Raw genomic sequence first — 16,740 nt, forward strand, 5'->3', positions numbered from 1 at the left:
ATGTAATACTATGGCTTGACTTTATCTTCTATACTTAAAAAAAAAAAACACGGGGGTGGAATACGGTGACTCTTGAACAATGTAGCAGGCAAAAGCACCTACCCTCTGTGGAGTTGAAAATCTGCATGTAATTTATAGTCAGCCCTCCTTATGTTGCTCCATAATCGGAGGTTCAATATCCTCAGATTCAACCAACCTTGGATCATGTAGTACTGTAGTATTTACTATTGAAAAAACCCACGTACAAATGGACCCCCACAGTTCAAGCCCATGTTCTTCAAGGGTCAACTGCAAAGCATTTTAAAGATTCTTAGTTATCACAGTTAATGCTCAGAGAACTTGGTAAACTAGATTTGTATAAGATTATTTGTTTCTTGTTTAGAATAACTAATTGCAAGATATCAATGACACAGGGCTAGGACTAAAATGAGGCAAGCCTGGTGCCTAGGTTACAAAATTCAAGGAGGCACATCCTCTCAACAACTTGTCCAAGCCTGAGAGTGAGTGCCTTACCTAGTGAGGCCCTAATGGTCATATCCATTTACCTCTTAGACAAAGTCCCTGGAAGCAGGGATGGCAACTGGGTACCCTGGGGTTCACAAGACCTCCTCCCTCCCAGCTACTGCTATTATTTAATTATAAAGTAAGAAATACAGAACAAAAGTCATCAGAATAAGTTTAAATGCCTGTGTTATAGGCAGGTAGCATCAAATTGAGTGTCAAGGTAAGATTTGTGCATACTTACCTCCATCTGTCCTTTCTCTGTGGCAGTCTGACAGTAAGGAAGCTTAAAGGACAAAACAGCTACAGCAGGACGTGGAAGGGTGGGAGGAAATCGAGAACCTTTGCAAGGAATACACCTGTCAGAAAAGAAAGAGTCTCCCCATAAAAACTTTTCAAAAATATCATAAGAACTGCTACATTATAAATATTCCAAAAGTTAGTAACTTGGAATAACATTATTCCAAATTCCTCTTTTAAAAAACTACTTTAGGGAACTTCACTGGAAAAGACCCTGATGTTGGGAAAGACTGAAGGCAGGAGGAGAAGGGGACAACAGGATGAAACGGTCAGATGGCATCACTGACTCCAATGGACTGAGTTTGAGCAAGCTCCAGGAGATGGTGAAGGACAGGAAAGGCTGGTGTCCTGTAGGGGGCTGCAAAGAATCAGACACAACTGAGGGACTGAACAACAACTGGTGGTCCAGTGGCTAAAACTCTGTGCTCCCAATGCATGGATTCAATCCCTGGGCAGGGAATTAGACCCCACATGCTGCCACTAATCCTGCATAATGCAAAGAAGTCTGAAGATCACATGTGCCATAATTAAGAATTGACATCACGAAATAAATAAATAAATATTATAATAAACAAAAAAATACTTCAGGCCTGATTAACTATAAAAACTATCCCTCTACATATATCAATTGCTGCAAAATCCCTCCCCACATCAGCTTTACTAAATGAACAATCACTAAGTGAAAGAAATCAGCTCCTTTCAGATTTTCCTTAGCAAAATGCCCCCTTTCAAAATATAGAAACTGTGGCATAAATACTTGTCACAAGATCCATATTATAAAACAGATTACCCTAAGATAAAAAGGTGATAAAGCATATTCACTTTCATTCTTCAGTTTGGAAATACTTGGTACTATGGGTAGAAAGTGTCATATAAGAGAAAAAGATGATGAAATGTCCAGTATAGGTTAAGTGTCTATTATTAGAGATGAGTGACAGTGAAGCAGGAGATGCACTAGCATTACAAAACAGCCACAGTGTCTATCTATCTGCTCTGCTACGCCTTATGTGTTAACAGTTCAGCTGGCAAGGACTCTTCTGACTAGATATGTAAGGCACTTATATGCCCATCAGGATGAGTTCTTATGTAATTTATGAATTAAAAAATATTCATTCATCATAGTGATTTATACATGTAGAATACGCTTGTAATGTGTGCACTCCAAATTATAAGAAAAACATAGTGCTCGCTTCAGCAGCACATATACTAAAATTGGAATGATACAGAGAAGATTAGCATGGCCCCTGAGCAAGGATGACATGCAAATTTGTGAAGCGTTCCATATTTTTTCACCAGCCCAGGTTGGATGCATGAGACAAGTGCTCGGGCCTGGTGCACTGGGAAGACCCAGAGGGAGCGGGTGAAGAGGGAGGTGGGAGGGGGGATCGAGATGGGGAATACATGTAAATCCATGGCTAATTCAAGTCAATGTATGACAAAAACCACTACAATACTGTAAAGTAATTAGCCTCCAACTAATAAAAATAAATGGAAAAACATAACTGCACACTCTAAGTACCATACACAAATTTTCTAATGCTCATGAAGTTATTTAAAAAACTAGTACCTTATTCTATACTTACCAAAAGTCATCCCATTTATTTAAAATACAGCCTTTTAATCAGGGCTTTAAGTCATGACTTTCTTTTTTTTTTTTTTTAAAATATTATTTTATTAGTTGGAGGCCAATCACTTTACAACATTTCAGTGGGTTTTGTCATACATTGACATGAATCAGCCATATAGTTACACGTATTCCCCATCCCGATCCCCCCTCCCACCTTAAGTCATGACTTTCTTGAAGGAAAATACTAAGTAAAAATTAGGGCTTTGGGTTTAAATTTTTTTCATAAATATCTTCTAATATTATCAAATATTCAGTAGAGTAGTTAAAAAATCAATAAGCAGCAATACCCAGGAATATTTTTCAAACTACATAGTCCCCCCCTCCCCGTAAGATTTAAGTACTCCTTTTTCTTCTTTTTGTGACTATACAATTAAAACAAATGTTTTTAGAGTTCCAATATTTTTTATCATAAATCTCATTTTCTTTATTCTTCCTCCTCTTTCATAATTTCATATAAATCAGTGGTTTTCACCACACAGGTGAAATGTATCAGGTGGCAATGTGAATACTTAGGGTCTGAAAATCTCTTGTAGCAATTCTATTATGCACCCATACACAAAACCATTTTAGTCGTGCAAAATGGAAGACAGAATATTTGCATTCAGAAAGAACAAGTCCAACTACATAAACATATAACGTACATTAACAAAATTAGGAGGAACATTGGGAACAATCTTAATTGCCTTAACACTCTTTTCTCTACAAAGTACAGACTCTCTTGTTTAAAAACACTTCACAACTTTAATACTTTATTGATTTAGTCATAGTAAGCAATTATCATAAAGAAAAACTGATTAGGATTTTACTAATAGTTTCTTTAAAACCACATTTACATTAAAGTAGAGCACCAATTCACATTTCTTATCCTTTTCTTAACTTTAAAGACTTGAAGTAAAAAGATCTTTTCTCTGTTAGATATCTCTTTCATGGAAGAAAAGGAAAAAACAAACTCAACTAACTGCTGCCTTGATGGGTTCTGCCTACAATGAATGAGTTTCCTAGAAACTGTGGCTAACTCAATAAGAATAAAATACGAAAAAATAAACCACAGCTTACCAAGGAACAAAATTATTTCAATTTCTTTTCAAATAAGTCAAAACTTTGTTCTCTTAAACAGTTGAAAAACATCAACTTGGAGAAAACTGGGGCCGATGTCCAGACTAAGTTTCCAAAAGTCAGTGAGTTCGCTTGTCTCCTGTGTTGTAAGGGACGCCTCCGCTTTGGAGGCAATTTAACTCTTTTAGAACATAGACTCAGGAGAAGATAATGATTTTACCAGCCAATCCTTCAAGGGAGCTGGCCTATTTATCTTCATGGGGCACAGAACATACAGTCAGTACTTTTAACATATGTTTATTAAATGAACACAACTTGCAGAAAATAGTTTTATGTCCAAGTGCATTAAAAAGAGGTAAATACTCAACACAATACTGAATAGAGACAATATGTACTGAAAATTCAACACTTGCAGTCAAGGACTAAATTTCTACTAGCCCACACCCTGTAACAATGTGTTGCTAACTAAAGTTGTTGTTACTAAGTTATATTTGACTCTTTTTCAATCCCATGGAAGGTAGCCCACCAGGCTCCTCTGTCCATGGGATTTCCCAGGCAAGAATACAGGAATAAGTTGCCATTTCCTTCTCTAGCGGATCTTCCCAACCCAGGGATCAAACCCAAGTCTGCTGCATCACACGCAGATTCTTTATCACTGAGCCACCTGGGAATCCCTTATAACAATAATTAAGTCAAAAACCTCAAAAAGTAACTAAATTACATACTCAATTCTAAATCAAGGTTTAAAATATAAAGGCTGTAAGAAAATATGAAATGCCGTATTTACCCAGAAATCCCCTCTCTCTGGGGGAAATGACACTAGTCACACTAATAAACTTAGTTTCTCTCTTTTTTTCTGTTTGGCTGAGTGATATGGCTTGGCTTGCAGGATCTTAGCTCCTTGAATCTGTGTCCCCTGCACTGGGAGCTCGGAGTCTTAACCACTGACCACCAGGGAAGTCCCTTAGTTTCTATTTTGTTCAATAAGCTCTAAGTCAAGCAAATGGTTGAAAACTTCATAGTGAATATAAAGAAATTCTTAATTTAGTGACTAGAGAAAACAAATAAATGAATTAAGTTGACAGGATAGGCACAATACAAAGAATTTCAAAGTACTTTTAAAAAGAGTCAACTAAGCATTTTCTAATAACCCACCTCAGTTGCTGGGGATTTTCATGGATACCAACCACCCAGTAGTGATCAGATTTTCCTTTACAGTGTTCTCTTGTGTTACATACAGGAGTCCATGTATTACCAAGTCCTCTGTTAAGCATTCGAACAATGCCTTCTGAATCCACATAACATGGGGTACCTATATATCAACAGAAAAACAAATCACCTGAAATCATAGCTATGTATTTGTTAAATAAATCTTTTTCTCAAAAACACACACCAATCACTTAAACCTTCAATTCAAAACAAAAACAAACACCCTCTCCAAAAAAACCAAAAGGGAAAATAATCCAAGATTATTTCCCATAACATTTCATTAACCACAGAGTAAGACTTAACTGAACAGAAAGGGAAAAAAAATCTGCAAGTGATATGACTAAACTTTAAAGAGGGGGGAAAAAAAAAACCCTGATGAATTCAGTGAAAACTACGCCACCTGCTGGAATACAGCAGTTTTTTTAAAAGTCAATTTCAGGAAAGAAGTTAAAACTTGAATCTGATGATTCCTTAGTCAAGAGAGACTTGGAAAAACGAGCAAAACCTGATGCAAGGTGGTGATATAGAGAAATGTGTCTTTAGTATTCTTCCTCCCCCTCTCTCCTGGTCTCCTCACTGTTCTGTCCCCAATAGTTCCCCACTGCTCTGTTCCTAAACTTACCTAGGGAACAAGTAAGCATCCCTATTTCCCCATCTACTCTGCCCCCATTTCAGGAAATGCACGGTAAATTTCCCAATTATCCTTTTTTTAATGAGACTTCACACTCCTCTTACTAGCAGTTTCCTCAGGATCTAGATCTGATAGGTAATGGAAGAAAAAAAACAAACCAATAAGAATGGAAGTTATTAATGGTCACATTATTAAAGCATAAGTGACTAATATCTCAATAGAAAACACATTCAGAAATGGTTGGATTTTTAAAAACAAACTGGAATTTCCAATGATGAATCACCAAGAATAGAAATATTTAAGCCAGAAGACACAGTTAACAGGTGCCTTAAAATAAGGCACACCTTAGTGTCCTTCAAACATCTGTCATAACCCACTACTGACTCTGCAACAGGACACTGTTCAGTAGAAATATGTGAGCCACAAATAATTTTTAATTTCTTTGTGCCACATGAGAAAAGGTAGAAAAAAGTGAAGGTAATTTTAATAATATATTTTATTAAATCTGATATCCAATACTATCATTTTAACATGTAATCAACATAAAAGAATTACTGAAATTTTTACATCCTTTTTTTCATACTAAGTCTTCCAAATTTGGAAAGTATTTTATAGTTATAGCACATCTCAACTCAGATTAGACACTTTTCAAGTACTCAGCAGCCACATTTGGCTGGTGGCTACTGTAGTGAACAACACAGCAATAGAAAATTCCTGATTTTCACGTAGACTCTGCTAGAAAAGCCAATACTTGAACAGGTACTTGTATCTCCTCTTTGCTAGCTAATAAACTTTAAGAAAAATTTATTTCCCCCTTAGTTAAATTTTCTAATCAGAAGAAGACATCTTGTACATAAAACAGTGGCTACCTTGCCCAGAAATCCCAGTTTTCAGTTCTGTTAACATATTAAAATAAAGAAATTTAAACATAAAATACAGACAAGTTCTCTTTAAACAAATTAATTAGGAATAAAATAATGAAACAATTTTCTTCTTGAAAAATATCTTTAATATAAATAAATTTATCTTGCCTTCAGCTGAAAATCCAACCCATACAAGGTACGATTTCCTTGTAAGAGGAAGAGGATCACCATGCAAAATTTGTTTTTTCTTTTTCCCTAGCTCTAGCAGTTGAACTCCAAGGCACTGATCCCCATCAAATCCTGTACCTAGTGAGAAAATGTAAATATAAGTCAGGTATCAAAGGTTATTTAGCTATAATGCTAAATTATAGTTAAAATAATTAGTCTAAATTATTTTCTGTGAATTTAGGTTATTTTGTGATAAATTCCTAGATTAATTAGCAGTACTTTTTATAGATAATCTATTTATCTGAGGTACCAATCAGGGATGAGATCAGTATGTTACATAAACTAGAACTTTATATTAAGTGGTAATGTATGTGGTAATACTCAAGAATTGAGATTTATAAGTGGTAATTCTCAAGAATATAACTGTACATATTCAAAAAGTGGTGATTCTCAAGAATATAACTGTAATACTCAAAAAGTATTTACAGAGAGCTTTCTTTGTACCAGGTACTGAGGCTACAATGTAAACAAGACAAAGTCAGTGTTCTCATGAAATTCATATTCAGGTAGGAGAGGAAAAACTAATTTAAAAAAGAAAGAAAATACTAAGTGTCATCATTGAGGATTAAAATACTAGTGTGATACAGAGGGTCAGACTGAGTGGTTACTTTAAATTGGACAAAGGTGGCCTTTGGAAAAAGTGAAATTTAAACTGAGATATGATTTGCAAGTTGAAGCTGGCCATCCAAATGGTAAGAAAAGAAGCACTATAGTAGATAGGGGACAGTTCATGAAAAGGGCCTAATGGAACAAACATGGTGATTTTGAAGAACACAAAGAAGTCAGTAGGTCCAGAATCACTGACAAGAGAAAACATAGTAAGAGATGAGGATGAAGAGGGAGGCAAAAGTCAGATCATGTAGGATTTTGCCACTTGCGACAACATGTTTGAGTTTTATTCTAAAGCAACAGAAAATCAGAGCAATCTGTGCAGAAGAGGGAAGTGACTGGATTCATGTTTTAAAAAATTACCAGTAAGAATTAAAGATGAAAAGCTAGTTAGAAGGTTATTATAACACATAAGAGACGATGTCTCATTTGGACTGAGGTTTTAGTGGAGATGTGGAATGTGTTGCATGCACTGACATGATATGACTTTGCTGACACAAGTGATGCTAGGGGTGTGAGGGAAGAGAATAATCAGAGATAACTCTTACATTTCTGCCTTGAGGAGCTAGATTGGTAGTACGCCATTTATCAAGATCAAAAAACAAAGAAGCAAGTTCGGAAAGGAAAAAAAAGCCCAGAAGATTTACTGTGACCAAGTTAAGTTTGAGGTATACATCAAAACTCTACATAGAGATTTCAAGTCGACAACTGGATATGTAAGTCTGGAGATACAAGAAGGGAGTAGGGTTGATGATACTAACTTACAAGTCATGAACACATAGATGTACTAAAGCCATGGGTCTTAATTAGATAACCAGGGTAGTTTCTCAAACTGTATTTTTTAACTTGTGAGTCATAAAATCAATCCAGATCAGTAACCTATTAAAACCAGTCTTAGCACAATGATGGGTACTGAAGACAGAATATGAAGAATACAAAAGAATATAAAATACTAGAAAAAAATCTACCTCTGTGATAAACAATGACAAGCTGTTCTCCATGTCCAGCCATTGACACAATAGGCCCAGGGAGACTGAAGACCTCTTTTTGAACACCTCCAATGGTAAACAAGCGAAGAAGCAAGGAGCTAGTGGCAGCAGCAGCCCATCCCTGACCAAGACAGATGGCTTCAATATCTTCATTTGGAGGCATGTCTACTATCCACTCTTTGCTTGAATCCCAAGAACTAAGATGCAGGCAGTGAAGCTTGCTAAAAATTAAAACAAGACAAAAACAATCACACTTTCACATTTGATATTATATATATATAAAACTGATGATACTCAAACAAAATCAAGTAACAAAACAAAGTTGAATAGTTTCTCTTTTTTTTTTTTTCCAGGAGAAACAGCTTTATTTGGACTGAGTGGTGGAGAGTGAGAGGAGGGCCTGAGACAGCATACTGAGTGAGAGAACAGAGATTCGTTTTCAAAATGGCAGTCAGAGCTCATCAACCAAATGGACTCCACTTGCCATCAGCCTTGCAGTGAACGCCATCAATAAGAGGCCTGCTGGGAAATGTTTATTTGCCACTAAATCACCCAAGCATGCTACAATTACAAGAAAGGTACAGGTGGTTTTTCCTTTCCATACCTCAATGTCCACAGCATCTCCTCAATCATGTGTTACAAAAGAAAGTTAAAAAAATCACATTTTACAGATCTTAGACTTGTCTTTAGCATTTAGCTCAAATCTTACCATCTTCAAAACACAGTTCTCCTGTCAAACTCATCAGCTAAAAGTTCTATCCAAGCAGTAAGAAGACGGCCTTTGTTAGCCCGTGGCAATTCTTTTCCGATTTGTCCTAGCTAGTGAGTGCTGAAGAGCAGAATGAGTCTTAGATTGCAGGGGTGGGGGTGAAGGGGTAGCAAGAGTTAATTTCCCCAGTACAAAATGGCATCTGAAGCTTGATGGGAGAGCTTAACTGGAGAGACTTGAGGGAAGGGTCCAGGCCCTGTATTCAGTCAGAGTCACTGCTGGAGAGGAGGAGGAGGAGGAGGAATGCTTGCCATGTTTATGGTGCTTCTGCTTCTTTTTATGAGCTTTCTTCATTTTCTTGTGCACCTTCTTGTCAATCACTATTCCTGGTCCTACTATACCAGGAACCAATGGATTCACAGGACACATGCCAGGGCCAGGTGGTGGCTATGGAGGGTAGGGACCTGAGGGCTGGCATCCTGGATATCCTGGTTGTGGCACAGGATGACAGGGCCCCCCAGGAGGAAAGGCTGGATTCCCCTGGGGTGCTCCTGGGGGAGTGGGAAAGGGGCCTGGAGGAAAGGGAGGGTTGGCAGGTGGTGGATGGGCAGGATTGCAACCTCCAGGATACCCAGTGTTAGGGGGGTGTGGATATGGTCCTGGCTGCCCGGCATTGGGATTCCACATGTTCGGATGTTTCCTTCAGCCCAGGAATGGAGAAAGAAGGAGACTGGGGTATCTAGATGTCCGGTCACCTTTACACCACTGCCTGTGCGGACTTGTCCTTCTTAGCCTCCCTATTTTTCTAGTATAACAAATAAAATCAAATATTTATTTTTGATAAGCTAACAATAACAAAATAAAATAGTTTATTTTTCTATTATACACAAATAACGGCATCTTTATATGTCATATAATATACACAAAAAACGGCCGTTTATAAATAAAATGGCTTTAAGAAAGTAATTATGAAATATCCTTAAAATGTACTATGCTAAAACTATTAACAGTCATATTATTCAAGAGTATTTAAAGATACAGAAAAATGCTCACAACATGCTGAATGGAAAAAAAGCCAGGATAAAATCAGCAGAACATGATCCAAGGTTACACACACACACACAAATCATGACTATATTTTTAAAAAGAAAAGAAGCATCAAAATGATTGGCAAGAGTGCTCTCACTGCCAAAGACAAAAACAAAACCTTTAATATGGGAGAATAAAGAGAAAAAGAAAAAAAACTTAAATATTATCGCACCAGCGAGATTACCAACCACTGCTAACAATTTGATTTGTGCTTCCAGTCTTTTTACTTTTGCATCTATATATACATGTAAGTTGGTACGAAACTTAAACAGAATGTAGATGTCACAGTATTTAGAATCAGAGGCAATACTGATTTCCTGAATAGTAATTTTAAATTCAAATTTAAAATAAAGGGGGATGGGCATTATTCTCTGGGAGTCCAGTGGTTAGGACCCCTTGCTTTCACTGTCAAGGGTGTGGGTTCAATCCCAGATCAAGGAACTAAGATGCCATAAGCCACGTAGGCATAGCCAAAAAAATTAACCTAAGTAAATCAGAAAAAGACAAAATACCATATGATATCATTTATATGTGGAATCTAAAATATGCCAGAAATGAGGTGAGGGGTCAGTCACTTAGTCGTGTCCGACTCTGTGACTCCATGGACTGCAGCCCAACAGGTTCCTCTGTCCATGGAATCCTCCAGGCAAGAATACTGGAGTGGGAAGCCCCGACAAAAATGAACATATCTACAAAACAGAAACAGACTCACAGACATAGAGAACAGACTTTGCAGTTGCCAAGTGGGAAGGGGGGAAAGGACTGGGAGTTCAGAATTAGCAGATGCAAACTAATGTATATATAGGATGGGTAAACAAGTTCCTACTATATAGCAGAGGGAACTATATTCAATATCCAGTGATAAACTATAATGGAAAAGAATATGCATGTACAACTGAATCACTGCCATACAGCAGAAAATAATGCAGCATTGTAATCAACTATGCTTCAATAAAATATTAAAAAATTAAAAACAAAGTAAAAGGATAATATTGTCTAAGACTGTGAAATAATATATCCAGGAAAACAAGAAGAAGAACAATCATCAATCAGGAAATCATAACAATCCTAACAATCTGAAATCAAAATTGCACATGGAGCCAAGGGGGAAGGGAGAACTGCAGGGGGAGCAGGGAGGGGATGGATTGTGTCTGGCGTTAGCAGATGCAAACTAGTATATATATAGGACTGGATGAACAATGATGAATAGCACAGGGAACTATATTCAATATTCTATGATAAACCATAATGGAAAGAATATAAAAAAGAATGCATATATAACTGAATCACTTTTCTATACAGCAGAAACTAACACAATACTGTAAAACAACTATGTTTCAATTAAAAAAAACTGCACATGGAAATAAATGTTCTAATTATGTAAGATATTCTGAGTTAGACACTGAGTCAACAGTGATTTATTTTAGTAAACTGATTTAATTCCAAAATAAAGTACTCAGTTGATTTTACATTGCATAAATTAGGAAACCAATTAAAATATTAAAATGACCCAATCTAGTATTTCTCAGGCTTTAATGCATACTCTTCCACCTTAGGATCTTGTTAAAATGCAGATTCTAACTCAGAAGGTATGGAGTTGGGTCTGTGATTCTGTGTTTTCAACATGCTCCCAGGTGACCATGCCCATAGTTGGTGGACCATACATTGAGCAGCAAGGAGCTAGTGTATTAGTCAGAAGGATTTTAATTTCAAATCACTTGGTAGTTAGTAAAATCTGTGATCAAATGTATAATAAGCACCAAGATCAGCTGAAAAAATTAACAGGAGAGGGCAAGCTGGCTGAAATAACAAAGTTGAATAAAATGCTTTCTTCTTTTAAAAAAAATACAGATTCTGCATCCATTGCTTTTCCAACTTAATTTTCTTGTCTCCATCTACCTACCTACCTACCTACCTACTAACATATCTAAGAAGTCTGAAGTATATTAAGTCAAAAAGTCAAAATGACAAATAGTACTTACAAATTTTTCAGAGTGTCCCCTCCTCCCTTTCTTAAAAGAGAAGTCACAAATCTAATCTACAGTGACAAAACACAGATCAGCAACTGTCCAAGGCTGGAATTAGATTAACTGTTAATTGTTAAAGGTAATTATATTTGAGAGAAGAATTCTTCAGGCAATTTTCATTTTCTAAAAATTCTGTACAACTTAAACTTGCTTGTTTACAATTAACATGTATATTACTCTTATGAAAGAAGGTGACAATCAGGCAAAATCAGACATATGCTCTGAGGTAGTATCAGTGTACTGTATTTGCACTAAACTCTTCTTTCTGAAATTCCATACTACAAAAGATTTATAATTTTGTTTTTTGTCTTACAACTTTATGTACTAAATTTTAATATTTGAATCTAACAGTTCAACAGTAATGAAGTTCTCCTAAAAATCGTGAATTTACCTTGCTAGTTCATCAGTGCTTTCACATGCCAACAAAACAGCTTCATGGGAAAGATCTGCTACTGTGTAATTCAAAGTGTTTGACAAGTGTGTTGCGTGGTGTATAGAGGTATCATGGAACTCCACATCTATGGCATTGTCTTGCTCATCATTATAGCAGCGAATAATTCCAATAGAGTTCCACACCTACAAACATGTTAAGGTTAAATACAAGTGAGAAAGATTAAAGTTCTTAGAATCAGCAGGCTAAAACACTACAAATTAACAAATAATGTAGTCTGTATGAGGGATTAAGTTATGGAAGCAGTCACTTTCAGGTAACAGTAGTTACTTGAGCATCAGAGCAACAATTACTAACTATTCTTTTCTTCATGAGAAGGTACATACATACTTACTTATTAGCAAATGTAGTATTTTACTTAATATTTTTTAAAGTATATTACTTTCATAAAAAAATATTTTACAATTGGCTTTTGAACAGATGAACCATTAAATTCCTCAAAAGAAACATTTCAAAAGTTTATTTATTTACAAATATGGTTATAAATGACCACATACTTTTTTGGTCCAACCAACTGGTTTATAATCATGGCATAAATATGTACATTATAAGGCAGCATAAATTGATACCATTTGAAAACCTGTATTCCATTCATGTACACTACTGGCTCCCCCTAAGCCCTAGTGTTTCCTTTATTCTACCACAAATATAACTATTAATATAAAGTACTTGACAACACTAGAAAAATTAAGATCTATCACTTGATGATTATCACTGATGAGACAATAAAAGTTTTTCTTTTTAAATAAAACATCACCTTTAATATTTATCTATAAATTTATGCCAGGACCATACCATTCAAAAAGGACAACTATCCAAGTCCTCAGTGGAAAAACTCAAGCAGTCAACAAATAAACATATTAAACTTTTTTAGCTCTTAAACTTAAGACAAAAAGTTAATATAGTTGTTTATCCATAAATATATATTGAATGCCTACTGTGCTATACTTAGAACAAAGTGCTATCAATAAACAAAAGAGAAAAATCTCTATACTTGTGGAGCAAAAATTTTGGTGGCATGGGTAAAAGGGGCAGACAATTTTTTTACAGTACTTATCACTTTCTGATACTATATTATACTTTCTAAAAAACACCTTCTAACTAGTCTTTTAGAATCAGTACAATCTTCTATATAAAGTTAACATGAGAAGTAAAAGTTGGAAGCATAGTCAAGAGATACTGCAAGATAAACAGTCACATTTACTTAGGTTCATTATATGTCATTTTGTGAAGCAGAATTTTATTTAACTCAATTTTCAAAAATTAGGTTGAAATAAGATTAAAACTGTTTGTTAACCATAAAATAAACCAACCACAAAATTATAAGCAACCAAAGTACTCCAGGTCAATTAATGAAGGTTTTTAAAAAATATTTTTGACCAAACAAAATTAACCATAATGAGATAAAATGTTAAAGTGAGATAAAACTACTTTAAAGTTACATGTAGACCTGTGGCTTACCATGAATCTGTGAGTGAGATGCAAGGGTGTAGAACCTGACTGGAATGGCTTTTGCCGGGGAGTTGGCATAGGACCATCATAAAATGGCCTCTGGGATGTTACAACTGGTAGATTGTGCATGCTGCCTCCCTGATCATCTTCCTCTTCTTTGAAAAGACTAGAACCAATTTTTAGCATTGTAACATCTAGAAAACAAAGGATTATAATTAGAGAATCATAAATACCAGCTATCTTGGAAAAGTATTATTAAATCTACTAACCTTGTCCAACCATATTTAATAATACTAACATGCTATTTGCCTCTTTCACTGTGTTAATATCTGTGGTAACAGTTCATACTTCAGAGGGTTAAACTGTTGGTACCTTAGCATGAAGTAAAGTTAGTGGCACCGATCTGTATTAGCAGTTAGTACACCGATCTGTATTAACTGTTAACCAATTGCAGTAAAAATAGTAAAAATATTACTTTTATTAAATTTTGAGTTTTGCATAGACTTTTAAAAAATGTTCTCTGTGTTAAAATGGGAAATATGTATACAGAATTGGGATGACTGTCTTAAAAAAAAAAAAAAGCATTTGTTGAGCTGTAAGCTGAACTAATTTTTTCATGTAACAGCATTTTTACCTGAAAGAATGCCAGATAAACTAGTTATACCAACTCAGGAATGTGGTAAACATCTTCTTAAAAATGAAGTGAGCTGGTCATTAAGAAAAATAACTGACAGAATTTGTTGTTAATGATAAACTTTGAGCTTTCAAGTGAAAATCAGAATAATGAAAAATCTGTATCTGCCACCATGAACTTGACTGCTCTGTAATATTTAAAAACTTCTGATAAGATTGGTGATGATACTAACAAATATTCTGGATAACGTGCCAGTAATAAGAAGGTCTGCAAAGCTCAATAAACCAGCATTTTCCAAACTACCAATGCATATGTGACAGGATCAAACATGGTAAAAGATCCATTCAGAGCTCAAGTTAGACCAATAGATTTTAACATAATAAGAGAGCTGAAAAGTTCACCAGAAAGTTTTCCGATTCCACATTGCAAGTAATCTTTAAGAAACTATCATTTGCTGCGTTTTGGTAAAGCATCAAAGAGGAATATCTGTAGCTATTTCAACAGACTATTAAAATACTTTTCCCTTTTCAAATAATATATTGTGTGAGGCTAAATTTTCTTCACATACTTCAAACAAAACTAATGTATGGCAGTAGACTGAATCTTGAGGCATGTGAGGGAATTCAGCTGTCTTCTATGATAAGATTTGCAAAAGGGTAAAGTAACACCACTTTTCTAACTAGTTGTTTTATTTTCATAGAAAGTATTATTTATGTTTACATATAATGAGTTTGTTGTTAAAGTGAATATTTTAAAAATTTCTCAGTTTTAATTTCTAACATAGCAAATAACAGTAAACGTAACTCGGCAAATGATTTTCTTTGGGATCCTCAAAAAGTTTAAGAATATAATGAGTTCCTGAGACCAAACATCTGAGGAGTGCTATACTATAAGTCCTACATGCTTTAAATGTAGCACAATTTACCATGAACATTGGCATTTTACTTGGTGATGTTCAAATGTGTTCATTTTAGCATGTAAGTTGTAATAATCATTTATTTAAAGGTTCTTAATTATAATCTCAATATCTTAAACAGATACCAAACTATTCAGGTCACCTATTTCTTGAGTTAGCTTGGTAATTTGTGCCTGTCAAAGAAGTGTCCATTTCTGGCTTCCCTAGTGGACCAGTGGTAAAGAATTTGCTTGCTGACACAGGAGAAACAAGTTCAATCCCTGATCTGGCAAGATCCCACATGCTGCAGGGCAACTAAGCCTATGCACCACAACCATTGAGCCTGTGCTCTAGAGCCCAGGAACTGCAGCTACTGAGCCCACAGGCCTCAACTACCGAAGCCCGCATGCCCTACAGCCCATGCTCCACAACAAGAGAAGCCACTACAATGAGAAGCACTCACTGCAACTAGAGAATAGCCCTGACTCACCACAACTAAAGAAAAGCCCTCTCAGCAACAAGACTCAGCATAGTCAAAAACAGGTACAAAAAAAAAAAGAATCTGTCCATTTCATCTAAGATGTTGAATTTATAAGCAAAGTTGTTCACAATATCCAGTTACTAAACATTTGTTATTAATAGCAGTGCTATCTTAGAGAAATATAACGTGAGCTACAAATGTAATTTAAGATTTTCTAGCAGCCATATTTTAAATAGTAAAAAGATACAGGTAATTAATTTTAATAACATACTGTACTTAAAAATATAATTTCAACAAGTACTCAATGTAAAAAATGGCCAGATATTTTACATTCTCTTTTTTGTACTGTTTTCAAAATCTTGTCACATTTAATAATCATAACATATCTCAATTTGAACTAGTCACATTTTCAGTGCTTGACAGCCACAAAGGGCTAATGGCCATCATATTGGGTAGTGAAGGTCTATGGGATACATGATGATGATACCCCTTCATTACTTCTATCACTCATTTGAGTCTTTCTTTCTTGATCAATCAGGATAGAGATTTATCAGTTTTATTGACCTTTTCAAAAAATGAGTTTTTGGTTTAATGCTAGCAAAGTAAAGCTCAAAATCCTTCAAGCTAGACTTGAACAGTACGTGAACTGAGAACCTGCAGATGTACAAACTGGATTTAGAAAAGTCAAAGGAACCAGAGATCAAATTGCCAACATCAGCTGGATCATACAAAAAGCAAGAGAATGCCAAAAAATCTACTTATGCTTCATTGAGTATGCTAAAGCCTTTGATTGTGAGGATCACAACTAACTGTGGAAAATTCTTAAGAGATGGGAATACCAGACCACCTTAACTCTCTCCTGAGAAACATATATGTGGGTCAAGAAGCAACAGTTAGAACCAGACACAGAACAATGGACTGGTTCCAAATTGGGAAAGGAGTATGTCAAGGCTGTTATTTTGTTACTCTGCTTATTTAACTTATATGCA

At 35.5% G+C, this 16,740-nt stretch overlaps 1 protein-coding gene, 1 non-coding gene and 1 pseudogene across 2 annotated transcripts in view; 1 reads left to right on the plus strand and 2 right to left on the minus strand.

Annotated features, from left to right (window-relative positions):
• The window catches only part of WDHD1 (WD repeat and HMG-box DNA binding protein 1), a 58,982-nt gene that overhangs the window by 16,604 nt on the left and 25,638 nt on the right, over nt 1-16,740 (minus strand). The window contains exons 12-17 of the mRNA XM_065940067.1: nt 13,751-13,935; nt 12,230-12,414; nt 7,993-8,234; nt 6,356-6,493; nt 4,640-4,796; nt 746-860 (exon numbers count right to left, since the gene is read on the minus strand). Coding sequence (XP_065796139.1) covers nt 746-860; nt 4,640-4,796; nt 6,356-6,493; nt 7,993-8,234; nt 12,230-12,414; nt 13,751-13,935 — 1,022 coding nt within the window. The remainder of the gene's footprint in view (nt 1-745; nt 861-4,639; nt 4,797-6,355; nt 6,494-7,992; nt 8,235-12,229; nt 12,415-13,750; nt 13,936-16,740) is intronic.
• LOC136172701 (U6 spliceosomal RNA) lies at nt 1,984-2,090 on the plus strand. The gene has a single exon (XR_010664055.1). It is a non-coding gene; the product is annotated as a U6 spliceosomal RNA (small nuclear RNA).
• On the minus strand, nt 8,265-9,509 carry LOC136172091 (proline-rich protein 13 pseudogene; annotated as a pseudogene).

The sequence above is a fragment of the Muntiacus reevesi genome, chromosome 7, assembly GCF_963930625.1.
Source record: "Muntiacus reevesi chromosome 7, mMunRee1.1, whole genome shotgun sequence".
In the NCBI taxonomy this organism is placed as follows: Eukaryota; Metazoa; Chordata; class Mammalia; order Artiodactyla; family Cervidae; genus Muntiacus; species Muntiacus reevesi.